At 33.8% G+C, this 21,689-nt stretch overlaps 2 protein-coding genes across 2 annotated transcripts; both read left to right on the plus strand.

The window, feature by feature from the left end:
• The first annotated feature begins 1,655 nt into the window (after positions 1-1,655).
• LOC133873848 (DEAD-box ATP-dependent RNA helicase 57) lies at positions 1,656-6,626 on the plus strand. Its single transcript, XM_062311628.1, has 12 exons — positions 1,656-1,876; positions 1,993-2,116; positions 2,221-2,351; positions 2,478-2,569; positions 3,299-3,395; positions 3,602-3,682; positions 3,783-4,015; positions 4,411-4,605; positions 4,714-4,804; positions 5,036-5,158; positions 5,595-5,745; positions 6,176-6,626. The coding sequence occupies exons 1-12, from the start codon at positions 1,796-1,798 to the stop codon at positions 6,373-6,375; spliced, it is 1,599 nt and encodes a 532-aa protein (XP_062167612.1). The 5' UTR covers positions 1,656-1,795; the 3' UTR covers positions 6,376-6,626.
• A 2,760-nt stretch (positions 6,627-9,386) lies between these two features.
• LOC133873849 (beta-1,4-xylosyltransferase IRX9) lies at positions 9,387-14,306 on the plus strand. Its single transcript, XM_062311629.1, has 3 exons — positions 9,387-10,305; positions 12,748-12,976; positions 14,045-14,306. Exons 1-3 carry the CDS (start codon positions 9,617-9,619, stop codon positions 14,171-14,173), a joined length of 1,047 nt encoding a protein of 348 aa, XP_062167613.1. The 5' UTR covers positions 9,387-9,616; the 3' UTR covers positions 14,174-14,306.
• Positions 14,307-21,689: the final 7,383 nt, after the last annotated feature.

Below are 21,689 nucleotides of genomic sequence, written 5' to 3' on the forward strand. Positions count from 1 at the left end.
GTAGCACTTTTTTCGGTTAAGATGAACTTTGAAAAAAGTACTGCCATGTAGCATCACTCATTTAAGTAAATAGCTTTAGAGCTGACCTAATAATAAATTGTCTAAATTTATAAATTTATACATAGCATGTATGGTGCCGAAACTAAAATTTTAGGTGAAGGGGTTAAAGTAAAAACAAAATTATTTTTCGAGGGTAAAAAAATAATTTTGGGAGTCATCCCATAAAAAACATAAAATGAAACGCATTTTTAAAATTTTGGGGGCTATAGTATAAATAGTCTATTTTTAGCAAAAATACAAGGCCAGTAAAGTTAATATTTATAAACTTATAAATAATAATTAGATTATCTAATTAGCTTGAAGAAATTAATATCAGAATAATTAAGATAAATTTAGAAAAATATATAAAATTTCATTTATAACAAAACTTTTAATACTCCACTCGAGCACTACTTGTCCTTTTGGACAAATTAGATTGGGTTAAAATGCTTTATTAGTACATATGGATTGACTCAAAATTAAATAGATTTTTCAATTTCAAAAAATGTTGTAAGTAATCTAATAAACATAGATGGTACTTTTGTCCATATTCCATCCATAACTTACCTGGGATAGCCGAAAACACATTCAAGGCCATTTCGGGGTGGCTCGAGTCATCCTAGAAATTTTTTTTTTGTTAATTTATTATTTTTAACTAATATTATTGAGGGATATGAGATGTGTCATATTGTGAGTAAACTTAAAGTGGCATGCTGTTAAATTATTAGACAAAACATAAATGAAAGTACTAACTGCATTTATTAGATGAAGTCATGTACCATCTATGATAGTTTTTAAAACCAATAAATATGATTGATAACGCGTTAAATCATGTGTATTAAAAAGTAATAAATCCAGTTAGGTTTTTTTTTTTTTTTTTTTTTTAATAATTAAGTAATTAACCCAGTTAGGTTATTATACCGAAAAGTGAAATCGAAGAAAACTTTGGTCTACCTAGGTGCTAGCATATTAATGCAATTTCTAAAACCGCAGGGGCGGCCTCTACTATTTTAAAGAAACTTGGTGGTGGTCTCTACAATTTATCATAACAAAAATATCATACAAAAAGATATATATATAAACCAGTAAGTAAACCACATGTTATGCAGTTATGCTATATATTATTGTATAGGGTTAAATATTATTTACTCCCTTAAATTAACAGTTATTTTTTATAAAGCATTACAAATTGACAAGTGTCATGATATAGACATTCAAACTGTTAATATGTTATTATTTAATCCCTTTCGTCAGTCTTGATCATTGTGTTGGATAAAAAATTAAATTTGATCAAAATATTCTAAAAATACTTTTATTTGGGCCATTAAAAAATTCAAATTATCCTTTTTATTTATTAAATTAGTAAAAAAGAAAGACAAATGAAAATTTTGGTTTATCAATGATTAAAATAAAGGTATTTTTGAAATATTTTGATCAAATTTAATTTTTCATTCAAGATCTAACATAAGTACATAACCGTGAAGACTGAAGACGGACAGAACGAGTTAAGTTATAATAAATTGGTAGTTTAAAGGGTCAAAATATGACACTTATTAGTTTATAGTGCTTTATAAAAAATAGCTGTAAGTTGAGGGGCTAAATTAAATTATTTTTAGCCCAATCATATATGTATAATCTAAAACCTCCGAGAAACCCTTAAGACGGAAGTCCAACGATCTAACAGCCGTTTCCTCCGCCATTGCCTGCAACCAAACAAAGCCTATACCTTCTTTTTCAAATCTGACTGACCTTGTCGATGGAAAAAGCCGCCTCCTTCTTGTTTTCTGGCATTCACTTTGACCGGAAAAAGTTCGCCGGAGATTTCTCCAGGTTCGAGGTATGATTTTCGTTTTTTAATGAATAAAAAGAAACTCTCTCATGTTGATTGGCTTTGTATTCTGATTTATCCAAAAAAGGAAGAAAAAAAAAATTATTTTTTCATGTTTAATTTAGGAGAAGAAAGAAAGAGATATATCGGTGGAGGAATCGAGCTTGGCTGAAATCGAAAAATCTGAACCGGAGGAGGGTAAGGTCTCTGTCAAGAAGCGGAAGCGAAAGGCAAAGGCAAAGGATTTGGGTATTTTTTTTTTTTTTGGTATTTTTCCTGAATGTGAAGGCACTGAATTTTGCGATAGGCTATAAGGCTGACATTTGCGTTTGTTGTATTTGCGTTACACAAAGAAACGGTAGAGGGATTCAGTGTCTTTAAGAGCTCGAAACAAGAAGTGGAACCTGTGGTGCTGAATGAAGAGAATGACAAAGCCGAAGACAGGCCTTTAAAAGCAAAGAAAGAAGTATATAGGCAACAAGAGGTTTCTTCTATTTCTTCACCTTCTTCACTATTCTATGTGCTCATGGTTATTCTTCTTCTTTTAAGAATGTTTGTGTATTTGTTTCGTTAGAATTCTGTTGTAATTTCATTTTCTTTATGCGAGTAGCGGGATGCTCTGTCACGTAAGAAGTACAACATTCATGTGTCCGGGAATAATGTACCAAGTCCACTTCAGAATTTTGAGGAATTAAGCTCAAGGTATTCTCTATTTCTTTATATGCTACACAAGCATCTATGTTCAGCTCTTTACACTGTCAGTGTAAAGAGGCTTCTGAGGAGCCAATGCTTTGCTATAACTATTGGTATGAGAATTGAGAAATGCTAGGTACTATATTTTTATCTTACAATTGTCCAACAATATTGACGTGGCACTCCAAATCAACCATTGGATCTTTTTTATTATTATTATTTAACAAGGATTAATCTAAGGGTTAGTTCAGAGTAGTACGTCAACCTTGTTGGATGAATTTTGGATAGAATTATAGTATATACATTTCTCGTATTGGTATTCCACAGGTAAAACCATTTACTTATTTTGTGATTACATTATCGTTACAGTTGTTATTATTTCCTAGCATAGTTCTTTTTTTGTTTTTTTGGTGTATGGGTTTTCTGTCATTTTCAAAAGACTATTGCCAAAAAATGTCACAGCACAAATTTTAGTTTGGTGTTCCCTGTATATTGTACACTCAGAATTAGAATAAATGTTTTTTATTCCTGCCTTTATATCATGCTTCTTTACTTCTCTGTCTCATCATTGCCATCTACTATTTCTTGCGACTTTAGGTGTAAAAATTACCGAGGGTGTTCTGCTACCTATTACTTAAATTTTTAGAAGCATTATTATTGAATCTAGTTTGTATTTTGCAAATTTTTTGCTTGCAATAATTATTGCTTAGAATGAGAATTTATTTGGTTTGTTCACAGATATGGGTGTGAGCCTTATTTGTTACGCAATATGGCAAGTCTTGGATTTAATGAGCCGACACCAATCCAAAGGCAGGCTATTCCGGTTCTTTTATCTGTATGGTCTTCTATTTTAGATATCTTCTGCTTTAGCTGATTTGATTTCCTTTTGTTTTTCCTTTTTCTTTATCTTCCAATTATATATTTTTTTTTTAAAAAAAAAATTGAGTATAGATTACCTAAGCATTGGTCTGATTGAACTCCAGTATGAGTTGATAACTTGGTGTTAAAGTTGTTTTGACTATTGTCATACTATCATTTTAGGGCCAGGAATGCTTTGCATGTGCTCCAACTGGATCCGGTAAAACCTTGGCTTTTGTCTGTCCCATGCTAATGAAACTGGAGGTATTTTTTTTTAATGCCAATTAACTACTTCTTCTTTTTTTTTTTCAAACGATGATTCTTGAGTTTCTCTAATGAACTTTATTTACATTCTCATTATCAGCATCCATCAACTAATGGCATCCGAGCTCTTATCCTCTGTCCCACACGAGAGTTAGCTACTCAGACAACTAGAGAGAGCAAGAAATTGGCAAAAGGAAAACAATTCCGTATCAAGTTGATGACAAGAGAGCTATTAAGAAGTGCTGATTTGTCCAAGCTACCTTGTGATATACTTATATCAACACCACTTAGGTTGAGGTTTGCTATTAGGAAAAAAAAGCTCGACTTAAGCAGGTATGTGGTGTTAATATCGTATTTATGCAATCTCATTCATGCTGGTAGAAAAACAAAACCAATTAATAGAATGATGGTTTGGTTAAAGAAAAACCTTTGGTTAAATCAACCTAATGTGTAACTGCCTCCAATGTGAAGAAAAACCCTTTCTATTGACACTCTGAAGGCTTGAAACAGAAATCGCTACTGTATATTAGTTCAGCTAGTAGAATGATGGATGTTTTATTTCTCGTTGTTGGATTTTTGTTTTAAAAATTAAAACATAAAAGGAACTTGGACTACAGGTCTTTGTACTATCAAGTGAATTTGTAGGAAATTATGCACTATAGACAGCTCTCAGTGGTAAATAAAATGGTTTGAAATACTTTCCCACTTAGAGGTTTGGTGATGTGCAGGGTTCAGTATCTTGTCCTGGATGAATCTGATAAGCTATTTGAGAATCGTTTGATAAAGCAGATTGATTCTGTGGTCAAAGCTTGTTCAAATCCTTCGATAATACGCTCCATGTTTAGTGCTACCTTACCTGACTTTGTTGAGGACCTTGCACGCACAATAATGCATGATGCTGTTCGAGTTATTGTTGGCAGAAAGTAAGATTGGCATACTCTATTACTAAACCACGGAGGGATTCCTTGAAATGCATTTGATTCTTTTCCCTGTTAAGTTAACTCAGGTTCTACTTTTGAAAATATGAACAGGAACACTGCTTCTGAATCGATCAAGCAAAAATTGATTTTTGCGGGAAGTGAAGAAGGAAAACTTCTTGCACTTCGTCAAAGCTTTGCAGAGGTATCTAAGATTCTGCTGAATATCTCACAATGTTTAATATCTTTAAGAAATTGTTACAGTAGCTGGGACTTGTTCTCACAATGCTTGTTGGGGAAGCAGTTATTTGTTGAAACTTTTTAAGCAGGCCATATCGCAACATTTCTTTTCTGATGATTTCCCTTTTAAGGGTTTTCTATTCGAGTCTTTTTATCTTCTTGACCAAACTCCTTGTTCCTGTTGTTTTGTCAGTAGAGTTTGAATCCACCTGTATTAATCTTTGTACAAAGCAAGGAGCGGGCAAAGGAACTATATGGGGAACTGGCATATGATAACATAAGAGTCGATGTCATCCATTCTGATTTGTCCCAATTGCAGGTAGAATCCCATTCCCAATATTGTCTTATATAACATGTGTACATTCCAAGAATTCTGGTCAAGAAAAAAATTAAATGAAGATGAAGGAAAATCTTGCTCAAATGGTCAAGCCTCATAATCACTTAATTTATTTTTTTTTCTATGCATGACCTGCTAGAGGAAGACTGAGCATTGTTATATATGGGTCTCGTAGAGGATTTCATGGAAAAAGTAAAGATGGCCGAATGGATTTAAATGTTCTCCTTGTTATCCTGCCCCTTTATACTGGGGTTTTAACTATTCCTGTTATTTTTAGAATTGCCTGAGAAGTAACCACATTTTCGTGCTAAAGTCACCTAGCACAGAATTTCTCAAGTCGCCATATTATATGGTTGTAGTTTCTTTGTGTTCCAGCAATTGTCATCGACTTAGTACTAATGTAATAAATTTAATACAGCGAGAAAATGCTGTCGATAGCTTCAGAGCTGGCAAGACATGGGTACTGATTGCCACCGATGTTATTGCCCGGGGTATGGATTTCAAATGTGTCAACTGTGTGATTAATTATGATTTTCCAGACTCTGCTGCTGCATACATCCACAGGATTGGTATGTTCCTTATCTCTAACTGCTCGATCTTGGCCTCTGGAACCTATGTTTGTGGTTATTTAATTGAGTTGTCTATAAACAATTATATGTGAGAAATGTTTCAGAAAATGCACAAGAAATATAATGATATAGTTAGAATTATTTCTTTAGGAAGTTGTTAGTAAATTAGTTGAATGCTGTACAAATTACTTCAAATTTTGTTAGATACACTTATCCGTTATTGTTGTTAGGAACCATTGACATGATATAACTTCTTGCAACTTATCCATATAATACTTGATGCCCCAGATCTATCCCTTTGCACATGTGATATTTTAATAGATATTGCAAGATTACTTTGAAATGATTGAAAAACCTACATGCATCTCTTTTGGGGGTAAATGTCTTTTTTGTGGTCTTTCTAGCCAAGTTTTTCATTCCTTCCATATAGGTCGGACGGGCAGAGCAGGGAGGACGGGAGAAGCTATTACTTTTTACACCAAGAACGACGTCCGCTTCCTGCGGAACGTAGCTAATGTAATGACAGCTTCAGGTTGTGAAGTTCCATCCTGGATCATGACATTGCCCAAATTGAAATGGAAGAAGCACCGTCCACAAAGAGAGCCAATATCAACAAAACCAAAAGATTAGGGAGAATTTAGTCGGTGATGAGGGCTAATCTTTTTCATGAAGATATCTTTTGTTAACGGTTTCAGAACACATTGTAATATGTAATTGTCCAACTTTTGCATTTGTAGCTCGATATCATTGGAAGCAATCATTTTTCTGACGATAAATTTTGGTTGCAACAAGGAAATGGTATTTATATCTTTGTCTCATTGAAGGTTTTGGGGACTATGTACATGTCATAATGATAGTCATATTTTTGTTCAGCTGAAAAATCGATGGTCTGTCTACTGTTGACCAATAACTTACTCTGGTAATATTAAATAAACCCTGATGAATTTTTTGTCGCAGGGAAAAGCATGAGATGTATACGTATGGGTTAAGAATATTCTTAAATTTAGATTATTATTCTTTTTACGTGGCAATTAAAAGCCTACCTTGTTTTTGGGCAAAATTAAAAGCCTACTTTGGAGTGCAGTGTGTGCCTCCAAGCCATAATTCTTGAAAGTCCCGAAGTTATATAAACTTTTCTTAGTTCATGGGATTCGATTGCCAAATCCAGCGGATTGTTGTCGGATTCTAGTAACTATGCCACATTTCGGCGATACTGACAGGAATTCAACTATTGTGCTAGATTTTGGTAAGTTGGCCAGATTTCGGCCAGAGTTGTTAGAATTCAGCCATTGTGCCAGATTTCGACCAATTAGTGGCCATAATCTGCTAGATTCCAACCAATTAGTGGCTAGAATCTGGTCAGAGTTGTTGAAATTTGGCAATTGTTGCCAGAATCCTGCTTGCTAGATTCTAGCGAAATTGGCTGAAATCTTATTGGAAGTGCCGGAATTTGGCCAGTGTCGCCGGATTCTAGCCACCATCTTTGGAATCTCGTCACTAGTCGTTTCTCGCCGTTGATGATTTTTTTCGTATAAGCCAAAAATGCGAAAAAAATATTTTCAGAGAAATCTTTTTTTTTTAAAAAAAAAAAAAAATGATTTCGTTGAAAATATTTTTCGACAAAATATATTTTTATGTCGAAACAAACAGAGCATAACTATTCGAATTAAATTCAAGTAATTTTTCTCCCACATGGGCAGCATTCTTGCTTTGTACTTTGTCTTTAACCAGAAGATGATTTAGGTTCGAGATCGGAAAACAAAACCCCTAAAACTGAAAACCGACTCGAAGAGAGTTGGAACCTCCTTAAATCCTCCAACCACCAAACCTAATACCCCCCAAAACCAACCATATGCATGGGCTATTGGGTTTGGATGGGCTGGTTGGGTAGGTCGGCCCAGCGGGTCTTTTGAACAGAACTTAGCAGAAATATACTAGACCTTTGGGGTGAGGAGAAACATTTCATAAGATTATTCATCCCCTAATTTTAATTTTATGCCTATATATGTTATATAATCAACATGCCAACTATACATCGAAAATAATTATCAAAAGGTGTATTGATTGATCTTCATGCCATTCTTGATGTTCAAGTTAATTTCAGGTTTTCCAGATTCTTGATCTATTTTGTTTATTTTTCTTTGGGTAGGTGTAATTTTCGACCCACTAATTAACACAAAAATCATATGACCCAAAATGTTGTTATATGTTGTCCGTCCTCGTTGCTTATCAATCTTGTGAGTGACAAGGTGAAGGGTGTTTACGTAAATACGCATGTCAAAATCATTAATCTACTTCATTTTTGTTTCTTTTTGGGTTGGTATAATTTTGGACCCGGCCTAGCCACCTAATGCAAAATTTATAAATGACTCAAAAGAGTCAAAACTGCAGTTTTTACTTTGTCGTATACGGGTCGGTCCATAGTCCTTATCAAACTTGTGAGTGCTAAAAGGGAAGGGTGTTCATTAGTTGGTTAACTTCTTAGTAGTTCTCTTGATTTTTTTTTTTAATTGCCTGATATCTTCTAGAAAGAATAGTCAATATATTGGATACATTAACATTCATCTCTAAGTGGATTTTGAAGTTCCATAATACAACATGTTTGGATTTGCAACAAGTTATGAATCTAGGGAGCCTAATTTGGGATATGAGTATTAGATTGGGCCAGCCTAATATAAGATATGTTTAAGGGCTTAATTTTTCTCATTTCAACAATTTTGGAGACCGAGCTTTTGGTGTATTGGTTGAGTAATTTAGAAGTTACTCTTGTGTCCCTTCAAGAATAATGTGGCGTTTAAAATCATCACTTGATCAAACTTTAATAGTGATTAATTACAAGCTCAATAATAATTTTAAGAGCTGCATCATTTTTAGAAAGACACAAGAATGATAAAAGAGTGACTTCTACTGTTACTCGTATTGGTTAGATATTTAACATTGGTATCAAGACAGACACCATGTAACGTGTTCGAATCTCGAATGGGACGACCTATTGAAAGAGCTACAAGATTCGGAGTGAAAGCGGCTATAGAGTGGGTTGCCAACTTGCCATAAACATTCGCACGAAACCAAAACAGATTGTTATGATCCTGTTGGGGCCGAATTTAATTGTATACAAAACTTTATTTATCTCTTGACGTTACGAATCTCTTCTACTTATACATTAACAATAATAAATTTAATTTATCATCTTGTAACTCTTGTTTCTTGAGTTATTGTAATGATTGTGTCTTTAATGTTCGTAACTCTTGTCTCAATATTTATACTAGATATAAGATAGGTTTAAAAGCCAAACTTTCTAAGTTCCATCCTCGATCTGTTGGCTAAGTAACTGGCACAACAACATTATAGCATGCATAGGATCCAGGAGAAATATATGATTTTGAATTAGCACTAAATTAACTCCAATCAAAGCCAGTTGAATTGATCCTTTTCCTTAATCTTTCTCTTGTTGATTCTTCAGTCAACTCCTCCTAATAAAATAAATCCTAACCATATTATATATTAAACTAGAAGCCTTTCAGTTGATGGGTTGCATCCCAACAACTATTTGGTGCAGACAGCAACTCAAGCCCTCTCTCATGTACGTTCTTCCATCCATCTTCCTTTCACTTCAAGGCACAACTAATGAAGTAACACCCTGACCAATGAAACAACAACTCCAAACAAAAACAAAACAATCATTGAGTTTGCCTGTTCCTGTCATAGCTCCCAACTTTTTACTATACAAAAAACATTGAAATATAGCAACTGCTGTATCTTATATATATAAATTCTAGTCTTCTACGTTTCTGATCATGCCCGATAACAAAATCGATCACCTGCCTGAGTTCACCGACAGTGACTGCTATTTCCAGCACCCAAAAGAATAATGGGGTCCTTGGAAAGATCAAAGAAAAAAGTTCAGTTATGGAAGAAAGCAATTTTCCATTTCTCTCTGTGCTTTGTTATGGGGTTCTTCACCGGCTTCGCTCCAACGGGTAAGGATTCAGTTTTTTCTAACCATGTTACAGCTTCATCAAATATATCAGAATCCCCATCGTCACACCCAATTCAAACGCTGCCGGAAGCAGCAAAAGTTAATAGGAGTTTGATAGCCAAAGCTCCGGCGACCATTCCGGCGAGGCCTGAACAGTCGGATAGCACAAAGTTACCAGAAAAAGAAAAAGAAGAAGAAAAAGAAAAAGAAAAAGAACCCAAGTTGACGCCCAGACGGCTTGTGATTATCGTCACACCGACGAGCGCAAAAGATCAGTTTCGGGGTGTTCTTTTGAGAAGGCTGGCTAATACTCTGAGGTTGGTTGCTCCGCCATTGCTGTGGATCGTGGTGGAGCCGCAAACGGATTCAAACCAAGTGTCAGAAATACTTAGAAAAACAGGTATTATGTATAGGCATTTGGTTTTCAATAAGAATTTCACGGACACGGAAGCTGAAATGGATCACCAGCGAAACGTCGCGCTTAAGCACATCGAGCACCATCGACTCGGTGGGATCCTGCATTTTGCCGGGCTTTCCAATGTTTATGATCTTGGCTTCTTCGACCAGCTCAGAGAAATTGAGTACGAAACTCTTCTTTTATTCTTACTTTGACTAGTCATTTGGTTTTCTTCTTATCTGGATTTAATTCTTGGTTTCTAATTTTTAAAATAAAATGTCTTTTTTTTTTTTTTTGGATGAATAAAATAAATAAAAAGTCTTTAGGTTTTGCTTATAATGTTTTTGGATTGTCACTTGCCATGCGGGTTTCATTTAATATTTAAACATCTACTTAAGTAACATTGCCACATCATTTTTTTTAAAAAAAAAAAAAAAAAAAACCTCCTTGGATGTAGAGTTAAAAAAATAAAAAATAAAAAATAAAAAACATATATCTCAGGCTCGGTGGTCATAAACCCATAGTTTTGTGATCTTTTATTTTATTTTTTGTTTTATGAATGACTTTTTTCTTTTTCTTTTTTCTCTTTTTATTTTTTATTTTTTATTTTTTATTTTTTATATATGAATACTATGAATGACTTTTTTTTTAATGAATATTATGAATGACTTGTACTTGTTCTGAATATTATGAGTTATATCTCATAATAATGAATATTATGAGTTATGAATGAATATTATGAATAATATTATGAATGACCTTTTTTTTTTTTAATGAATAAATATTATGAATATTTAATGAATATTATCAATACATATTAATGAGATATGCATGACATGATAAATTATTAACTTCACCAGTAAAGTAAGGGAATATATGACCTATTTGAAACACAAGCAAACCTAAGGACCATATTTTTTAAATTAGAAACCCAAGAATTAAATCCAAATAAGATGAAAACTTATAGGCTAAATATGATTTTTCTCTACTTTGAAACTAGTTTTGTTTTTATTATTATTAAGTACTTTAAAACTAGTTTTAGTTATAGAAGTTAGACAAAAAGAATAATGCTACTTTTCACATTTAATTTGTTTTAATGATTTTTTTATATTAATTATTAAAAAGATAAAACCAGAAGTTAGTTAAAACACGTTATATCAGCTTATAGAAAACGAAAAAAAAAAAATGCAAATTAATGCATGTGGTTTACCTGATTTGCAATTAGCTCTTTCTGGTATTAAAATGAACTCATAGATTTCTCAAGTATGCCAAAAAAATAATTCACTCGATCTCTACAATCAAATTCTGTTAGTGTGACAAGCCAATAAAATTATAATATGTGTGTTATTTAAGTCAATGTTACACTAACGAAATCTGTTAAATCATTGAATGGAATTTGACTACAGAGAGTAAACTGTTTTTTGGCATACTTAAAAAAAACTTTTTTTGAGTTCATTTTAATATCACAAAAAGTTAATTGTAAATCAAGTAAATTATATAAATTAATTTTAGAAAGTAAGTTCAAAAAGTATCATTACTATTTTGAAAATTAAAGAAAAAAATGTTGAAGTGGTCTTTTCAAGTGCCTTCCTCCCTACCTGATAGAATTGGTGGGTTTGGTACACAAAAAGGATAGAGTTGGTGGGAGAAAGCTCCAAAGTTTCTCCCATAATTTTTTCAGACAAATTTCAATATTATTGATTGAAAACGGAGGCTGAAAAGCTTCCCCAATTGGGTTAGGCCACTTTTTGAATTCTTTTACAGAACATTTTTCTGGTTTGGAGGCTCATTAAGATTGGTTATATGACAAAAGAGATAATTCTCTCTTCTCTTAAACCTTATTCTATCTTTAAGATATCAATATCTTTGGTTTCATGGTTGGAAATTTTCCAATTATTGTAATTATTTTAATATTGATGAGTTAGCCAGAAGACCAAGGGAGGGGCGGCGCAGGGTCCTGCCCCGATCTTCTTTTTCGTTTTTTTTTTTTTTAAAGAAATATATTTGGTGTCACTATTTTTCATTTCTTTTATTTTTTTTGGCAAATCCACCACTAAATATGTGGATCACACATGTGATTGCAAATATTTTTATGGTAAATTTGCACTTCTCTTATTCGGAGATGGATAAGAAATAGATAAAAGAATAAAATCAAACATGTTTTATTTCTAAATTTTATGTGCATATAGTTACATAATATTATATTAGGGCCAAAATATTAAGTTTGAACCCTGTTGACTTGACTCGTGCCTTTTATAAAAACCCTAACTTTATTATAAAAACCCATAGAATAACTCAATCTTGGCCTCTTTTCTCCCACTTTTTCTCTTCTTCTAATTTGAATAAATTTTATGTGGAAATCAAACCGGATCTTAAAGTCAATTGATTATTCTACAATGTGAAATCTATTATCACATGAGTACCAGCATACGTTACTTAAGGCATAAAAATAAATAAAAAAATTAAGATAAACCAAAACAATCAAATGGGGTCTTAAGTCAATTGGTTGCATATGTACTACAATGTTTTCAAATTGTTTTTTTTTTTTTTTAAATAAAATAAAATAAAATTGTAAGTACACTTTTATTAGGTATATTGAGTTGGATACATATATATAATTTTGCAGGGTGTTTGGGGCATGGCCAATGGCTTTGCTGTCAGCAAACGAGAAGAAAGTGAAAATAGACGGGCCAGTGTGTGATTCTTCACAAGTTATCGGATGGCATCTGAGGAAAATGAACAATGAATCCAATACGAGGCCCCCTATTCATATTTCTAGCTTTGGCTTCAACAGCTCCATCCTCTGGGACCCCGAGCGATGGGGTCGCCCTTCTGCTCTTCAAAAATACTCCCAGGTATATATCCCAATCTTTTTTTCTTTTTCTTTTTTAATTTTTAACCACCCACCAACATTAATTAATTAAAAAAAAATTGAGATTCTTCTTCACCCTCCAATCATACATCATATTCGTGCAAACTTGTTCCACGGGAGTAATTTTTAATTTTCCTTTAAGACTTATAATAATAAACGAAAAATATACTTGGTCCCGTCAACATGTCATCAGAAAATAGCTCCCCAAACTACAATTTTCTTTTAGTTGATACTCTCTTTTAGTGTTTGGCGTTAAAATGGATGGAAATTAGTGCATGTGACTTACAAGTGCAAATTTCTTATTTGAAATGTCAAAATTATCCTTCAACCAAAGAAAAAAAAATACACTTGGGGGAGGTTGCGGGGGTGGTTCGGCCACTTTCAAAATTGTTTTTTGAATGGTCGAACCGACCCCCTCAACCTGAGGGCATGGTTTGGCCATCCTTTAGGTTCGTGCCAAACTAATCCCTCAATCCGACAGAATGGTACAACCATCCCCATCTCTTTCTCTCTCTCTCTCTCTCTCAAATGTGACTTTACCTAAAAAAAATCAAGGTATTTATTGGTATTTAATTATTTTTTTTAAAAAAATGCATGTATGGATTATATGCAGAATTTTCTATCCATTTTAACACTGAACGTTCACATAAAGCGCCAACTATAAGAAAATTGTAGTTGAAGGGAGTCAAATATCACATATAATAATTTTGGAATAAATATAAATGAGATATTAGTTGTAAGTGTTTTTTTTTTTTTCACAAATAATAAATATACAATTAAAAAAGGAAGTGTGCATATCAAGTTAATCATGTCTTAATTGTTGTAGAAAATTGGCCAACCTCCAGCGTTGGCAGTAGGTAAGGGATGATGAGGTTTGTTTAATTAAAAATGAATCAAATTATTTATATATATTCATTACAAGCAACTATGTGCCATCAATTACAGATTAAAAAAGAAAAAAAAAGATTGCACCATGTGAGTAGTTTTGAATATCTGTGTTTCATATAAATTAATTTCTTTTTATTTTATTTTATTTTATTTTGGTTGCTAGAATTCAATGAGATTTGTAAAACAAGTAGTTCTTGAAGACGAGACCAAATTAAAAGGAATCCCACCGGAGGACTGCTCCAAGATTATACTCTGGCGTCTTCAGTTGCCCGGAGCGGCGACATCAAATTAATCATCAGAAGATGTAATAAGAATTGAAAAGTGAGATTAAGAGGAGATTAAGATGGTATAAGTAGCTGTCAAATTCTTGTATTTTTTTTTGTATTGGTTTTTGGGAAATGTATATTATAGGGCGTATCTTTTTTGCATATTTCTTGAATCCAAAGCATAAATCATTACAATCAAATGATATTGTTTAGACTTTCACAAATTTCTCAATAATTGAATTATTGATTAAGCTGGAGCATCATCTGACAAGTTGGGTGGGATTCGGTTAGAAATTGTGGCCTCGGTGGGTGTGGGTGGGGGTTGGGGCGGGGGTGTGGGTGTGGGTGTGGGGCTAGCCAATTGATGGATTAGGCCTAAGCCAAATCCTATACTTGCAAAAAGCATTTTAAAAATTTCTCTCTAGCTTTTACATTTCTATTTTCAGTTTGAATTTTTCGCTCTTTTCTTATGAAAATATTTTTTTATAAAAAATTTGACACCTTCTAGTAAGAATATTTTGACGAAATATGAGTTTAACTTTTATAGAGGGAGAATCTATCTTATTATTTACAAAAGTTTGACAAAAAAAAATGTATTAGAGTAGACATGTGGCCACCTTTAATAAAGATGGGTGGCTGCAAGCCTGCATGGCCACTATAATCTGCTTGGGCGTGGGCACACTAACACCTCTATCTTTGGTAGAGGTGGTTGTATCAGGCCATGGTTTGAATTCTCTCCAGTTGAAAACAACGGGAGAGGAGCCGGTCATTTTCACATTTTATTTGACAATTCTGCCCTCCACTTATAAAGGACCGGCTCCTCCCCAGTTCGTTTCAACCGGAGAGGATCCGTCTCTGGCCAAGAGTGGCCACATAGCGACTCTTTTTTTTTTTTTTTCTTGCTTTATAATTTTTTATTAAGTAAATCGGCTCTACATCATTTTTTGTTTTCTTAAAATAAGAATGTGTAGTTTATAGAAAATATTTTCTCAAATATGAATTTTACTAGAATCTACTTTTAAAAACACTATAATTGTGTCACATCAAAACATTTTTTCAAACAAGAAAAAAAAATATTTATCTAAATATGCTAACATACCGGAAATATGTAATGAATAAAAACCATGAAATGCAACCATGGTTGTTAACAAAAACAGAAACTTACATAAATATAAAATATAGCTCCCCTCCCCATTTGAATCAATCTTCGGTGGCCATATCCAAGTGGTTTTCCACTATAATGCATGTCATGATAAAACAATTTTACGGAAGCAAGTCAAAACACATTAAAATTGTTAAAAACATAACTTAAATAGGAAAGTGGTTTTCCAATCCTTGCCCAAAGTACTTCCTAAAATCATAACATAACATAAGAAAGAGTGAGTGGAAGAGTCAGCGACAAATATTTCCAAACAATTTAAAAACAATTGGTTTGGAAAACATTCAACAACACAAATCAAAAGTCTGATTCACATAATACATGTAACATATAGTAAAACATGAGCTTTCTTACTATTGGAAATAATTCCACTTGGTCTGGCCCTTCTCAAGGGTCATGAGCCTTTGAACCACCGTCAGTTCAAAAAAGAATTATGGACCCCTATCCCACATGGTATGTCTCCCGAAAAAAGAAGACCCCTCCAACTCTCCAAGAGAATACGGAGCAAACGACCCCCTGGAATGGATATTTTCGAGGACACATGATTGATGGCATTCCTGGATCTGGCCTCGGGAATAAACATTCATATCCCAAGCTCAGAGTTGGATTTCTCCTACCAAGCCTTGAGAAGAATGTGCCCTAGTAACCTAGGTGCCAATCCATATGATGAAAGTGTCAAGGATAGTTGCCCCTTTGATCTATGGAAGGAGGCGGTTAGGTCACAATTTCGGATAATCCGGTCAGAATCTTACAAGATGGAAAAGGAAATAATCTCAATTCGGGTCTGGGAAGGATTTCCATTCCAAATCAAGCTCTAGCGGCGCTCCTTGGACAAGCTGGGAACGAAACCCTAGCTCAAGTTTGTCTTCATCTCCTATCCTATAAATAGGTTGCTAGTCGCTACACAAGGTACAAAACAAAGACTGAATTATTGTGCTTTAGCATACTTTTTTCGTAGAAACTTACTTAAGCATTCGAGCGAGACCCGTCGGCCCCCCTCCGATGAGTTCTCCTGACATTGTTTGTTTTGCAGTGATCGTAGGACAGCAAAGAACATCAAAAAACATGTTATTCATACCATACTAGAAACTGTTATAACAGTTTAGCGTCGTCTGTGGAAACTTATTTCGTTCTTATAAAATATACATGTTATGGCAGTGAACACAAGTTCTGATGGCCGAATCAACTGGCCGATAAGACAGTAGCCGTAGCCAGTCATTCAGCCTAATTCGCCCCTAAAAGATCAGAACAATCCACAACCTTTACCACTCTCTCCTCATTAATCGACAAAACCCATCTTCTCCTTCATTGAGCATCGCCGAACGCCACCGACAGTTCCTCAGTTGTTGCTCCACCACCAATCTCATCGACATAAATCCTCGTTACATATATAGCATCCCATATTTCCATTATCAGCAGTCGACTGACCTAAGAAATGTTTTTTTTTTTAAGCCCAACTTTAGTCTGAAAGTGAGATATTCTGTGACCTCTCAAAGCCTTATCTTGTTCTCTTTCTCTTATGCCCTTTGGCTTTCCATCTTCACCACAATCCAAGCCATTCACATTCTCCATTTCTTCCAAGGGTACGTGATCATCTTCTTCAAACAGTTCTTCCTATTCATCAGTGTCCATCGAGGAAACAAAAAAAAAAAAAGCACAATCACATTAAGAAGCCAAGAAAGTTGATTGCAACAGTCGGTTTAGTTTTCTTAGAAGAACTACATAGAATTAGTCGTGATATACAGGGGATAGCTAGAAATTTAAAGTTTTTCATCAAATATTCCATAATATGGGGTTCTTCTCTTGAATGGGGAAATGGGGTTTTGAATAGTTAGAGAAAGAGAGAGAGAGAGAGAGAGAGAGAGTGAGAGAGATGTAAGAATTTACCGGTGGTGGAGCAGTAGCAGAGGAACCATCGATGGCATTCGGCGGAGGAGAGACGTGGCAACTTGAATTATTGTGCTTTAACATACTTTTCCCTCAGAAAATTACTTAGGCATCAGAGCGAGACCCGTCGCCCCCCATACGATGAGTTCTCCTGACTTTATTTGTTTTGCAGTGATCGTGGGACAGCGAAGAGTATCGAAAAACGTGTTGTTCACATCAAACCATAAACTGTTCTAACAGTTTGGCGCCATCTGTGGGAACTTATTTCGCTCATATAAAAATATACAATTTGCTGGTGGTGGAGCAGTAGCGGAGGAACCGTCAATGGCGTTCAGCGGAGGAGAGGCTTGGGCACTTGAATTATTGTGCTTTTAACATACTTTTCCCTCAGAAACTTACTTAGGCATCAGAGTGAGACCCACCGCCCCCCATACGACGAGTTTTTCTGACCTTGTTTGTTTTGCAGTGATTGTGGGACAGCGAAGAGCATCGAAAAACGTGTTGTTCACATCAAACCAGAAATTCTAACAGTTTGGCGCCGTCTGTAGAAACTTATTTCGCTCATATAAAAATATACAATTTACCGGTGGAGCAATAGCGGAGGAACCATCGATGGCATTCGGCGGAGGAGAGGCATGGGCACTTGAATTATTGTGCTTTAACATACTTTTTCCTTAGAAACTTACTTAGGCATCAGAGCGAGACCTGTCGCCCCCCATACGATGAGTTCTTATGACCTTGTTTATTTTGCAGTGATCATGGGACAGCGAAGAGCATCGAAAAACGTGTTGTTCACATCAAACTAGAATCTGTTATAACAATTTGGCGCAGTTTGTGGAAACTTATTTCACTCATATATAAATATACAATTTACCGGTAGTGGAGCAGTAGCGGAGGAATCGTCGATGGTGTTTGGCGGAGGAAAGGCGTGGGCATTTGAACTATTGTGCTTTAATATACTTTTCCCTCATAAACTTACTGAGGCATCAGAACGAGACCCGCCGCCCCCCATACGACGAGTTCTCCTGACCTTGTTTGTTTTGCAGTGACTGTGGGACAGCGAAGAGCATCGAAAAACGTATTATTCACATCAAACCCAAAACTGTTCTAACATTTTGGTGCCGTATATGGGAACTTATTTCGCTCATATAAAAATATGCATGTTATGGCAATGAACACAAGTTCTGATGGCTGAATCAACCAGCCGAGAAGACAACAGCCGGAGCCAGTCATTTAGCCTAATCCGCCCCCAAAAGATCAAAATGATCCACAACCTCTACCATTCTCTCCTCATTAATCGACAAAACCCATCTTCTCCTCCATTGAGCATTGTCGAACGCCATCAACAGTTCCTTCGTTGTTGCTCCACCAATCTTATCGACGAGAAATCCTTGTTACATATCTCAATCTAAAGTTTGGAAGGATATTGTCAATCGAGTGATAGTTTGAGTGGTATGTGGACTTTTTTCATATATATATATAAAGGAAAAAGTACACATACTCCCCTTAAACTACTGCTCAATTGTCAATATGCCCCCAAAAACTACCAAACAATGTCAATGTCCCCCCATTGACGAAAATACCCTTCATAAAACTATAAAAAATCCTTAAAATTATATAAAAACAAAAAGTTATTTTTCTTTTAAAAAAAATTAAAATTAAAAAACCAAAAAAAAACCAAGGTTTTTCATTTTTGTTTTATATAATTTTCAGTTTGGGCACCCCGTTGGATTTTCATTTTTCTCATTTTTTTTTTCTCATTTTTGCTATTTTTTTTAAATAGTTTTTTTTTTCAATCTTTCAAAAAAAAAAAAAAAAATCATTTTTCTAATTTTCTTTTTTTTTTAAAAAAATGTTGTTTTTTTAAGTATTTTTTTTTTTCCTTCAAATTTATAAAAATATATTTGTCGTATTGAAACTTTTTTAGGGTTATTTTTTTTTCTTTTTGTTGGCTTTAGTGACACATTAATATTTTTTGATAATTTAGGAAAAACATTAACACAATTGATAATTTAGAGAGCACGTTAATAATTAAGTGGTAGTTTGAAGGATATGTTACTTTTCCCACACATATATATATAATTTTTTTAATATAAAAAAACACCATGATGGTCTGGATTTATGGTGCGCCCGCATGAAGAATTTGATGGAATACCACTTAGATAGCAAAACTCTCTTTCATGGTCGGTGAGTCTTGTTCATTCATAAATACTCTTCTTTAAACCAAACTTTTTTTTTTTTTGTGGTTAGCTTCGACCTCGGGATTAATGTAGTAAATTGAATGATAATAATAATAAGGTTATTATTATTTTCTGCAACACTTATTTTTTCTTGTCCTTCCTGTTGGTTCAGGCCGAACTACTTAATCAGAAACAGGAATCCAGCCCCAACTTTTAAACCTGCTCCAATAATTGAACATGGACTTTTTTATGCATTACAAGTTTCAAATTTCAACTCATGACTACCCCTACCCACTTAATCTATTAATTAATTTGTTCAGGGCAAAGTTTTCTTTTAGAGTAAGAAGGTTTTCTTTTAGGATAGATTAATAATGTCAAGTCGTTGGGTAGGTCGGAAAAAATACAAAATAACATTTTTCTTAAGGGATTTGATTCTTGTACAACACCAATACAACAACTGTACAACAATCCCTTACATGAGGGTGGGCCCCAGTATGTGAGACCCACCCTCATGTGAGGAATTGTTGTACAGTTGTTGTATTGGTATTGTAAATCTAACATTTTCCTTCTCTTAAACTAATATTTGTTTAGAATATGTGATTTTAAAGACAGATGTATTTTTTTTTTTTTTTGAACTAATAGTATGTGTTATTATAGATTCTAAAAGTCCAAAAGCTTACATCTTAAAAAATGAGGGACAGGCCCCCACACTCGTAATCCAGAAGGATCTGACTTAAAAAACAGCTGCCTAAGCAGAATCCTAAATTTTACTAGAATTTCAATTAAGCCCCCAATTACAATGAAAATTTCAATAAAATTTGAGCCATACATAAGCAAACTGTACATAAAAACTAAGGAATACACAAACACATCTAACAGAAAAATCAACCCAAGTCAGCAGTAGGGGCACAAGACAGATGTCACTTACCTTGTTAATCCTATTAAAAATAAATAATGCTATTTAATAGACTGTTATATGACTTTTATACAATTAGGATGATTTACCAGTAAAAATCGGTCTTTTGATTAGCAAGGACTTATAAAAAAAAAAATTAATATCTGATTTTTACTACCACATCATTCTAATTATATGAAAATCGTGTACTAATTTACTAAATAGTATTTCTCATTAAAAATATATATATATATATATATATATATATAGAAATCATATTTTTTTAAGAATAAATATCAATTTAATAGACAAATTAAAAGACAACTCGGATAGAAAGGAAACCTTATGTATGACATATCAATTTAATAGACAAATTAAAAGACAACTCGGATCGAAAGGAAACCTTATGTATGACCTGGCTGTCATTTTCTTTTAAGAAACAGCTGCAAAAGGTGATAGGGTAATTGGATTTTGTTAGCTCATATAGTATTAGTAGCCATGTGACCAGTTGGGCAATCTTGTACAATATTGTGCTTTTGTACAAAAACATCTGTCTCCCTCTCTTTCTTTCAAAACATAGCTCTATCAATTCTATTTATTAAAAATTAAATAAAAAATAAAATTGAGGTCATGTTTTGTTGGTGATTTTTTTTCTTTTTTCTTAAAAAGAGAGAATTCTCATTCATTAATAAAAAGCTTGCTCAGCAACTATAATATACTGAATTGGGGATGGACATTCCTCCAATCAGACATGATCAGCCAGGTTATGTAAAACAAATTTGGCCATTAGGTGGGCCGCTTGGTTAGCCTCCCTCTTAATGTGCAGAACCTCGTGGTGAGAAATTGTTAGAAAAAAAATTAGATTGGAAGTTTGATATTTGTGGTTAATCAAAAACTAAAAAAACTTATCTGAAAACCATTTGTTGGTAAAGGCTTTAAAAACACTTTTATGTTTTCAAAATCAAAAATAAATTTTTTAAAAAACTATTAACAAATAATTTAAAACACAAAACACTTCTTATAATACTTTTAAAATATGATTAAAAAAAAAAAACACTTCACTTCTAGCTTATATCTGACCTAAAAATACTTTTTCCAAAAAAAAAAAAAAAAATCCACTTTTTTAAAACCATTACCAAAGTTTTTAACTAACACGTGCCAGGTGGATCGAAATTTTAATGTCAAAACTACCGTACCATCTTTTTTAAGAACATTTTAAATTAGAGAGTTTAATCGTCCAATCAGAAGTTTGATAAAGGACGTTATTTTGATAAAATAATTAAAAAAGAAAAGAAAAGAAAAGAAGTTACTGAGCAGAGTAGTAAAGAACTGAGGAGCAGTGAAAATTTTAATCGCAGTAAAAGGGAAAGAGAGGTGGTTTATCATTATGGCCGAAAGGATTAGGAAGTGTCGGAGGGACT

This window comes from Alnus glutinosa, chromosome 7 (assembly GCF_958979055.1).
Source record: "Alnus glutinosa chromosome 7, dhAlnGlut1.1, whole genome shotgun sequence".
Classification (NCBI taxonomy): domain Eukaryota; kingdom Viridiplantae; phylum Streptophyta; class Magnoliopsida; order Fagales; family Betulaceae; genus Alnus; species Alnus glutinosa.

Excerpts from the sequence above, each read along its gene's own strand:
- LOC133873848 (XM_062311628.1), top strand. The coding sequence starts at position 1,796 with ATGGAAAAAGCCGCCTCCTTCTTGTTTTCTGGCATTCACTTTGACCGG. Across the intron at positions 3,683-3,782 it reads CCATGCTAATGAAACTGGAG|CATCCATCAACTAATGGCAT; the intron begins GTATTTTTTTTT and ends TCTCATTATCAG. Across the intron at positions 4,805-5,035 it reads TTCGTCAAAGCTTTGCAGAG|AGTTTGAATCCACCTGTATT; the intron begins GTATCTAAGATT and ends TTTTGTCAGTAG.
- LOC133873849 (XM_062311629.1), top strand. The coding sequence starts at position 9,617 with ATGGGGTCCTTGGAAAGATCAAAGAAAAAAGTTCAGTTATGGAAGAAA. Across the intron at positions 10,306-12,747 it reads GACCAGCTCAGAGAAATTGA|GGTGTTTGGGGCATGGCCAA; the intron begins GTACGAAACTCT and ends ATAATTTTGCAG. Across the intron at positions 12,977-14,044 it reads CTCTTCAAAAATACTCCCAG|AATTCAATGAGATTTGTAAA; the intron begins GTATATATCCCA and ends TTTGGTTGCTAG.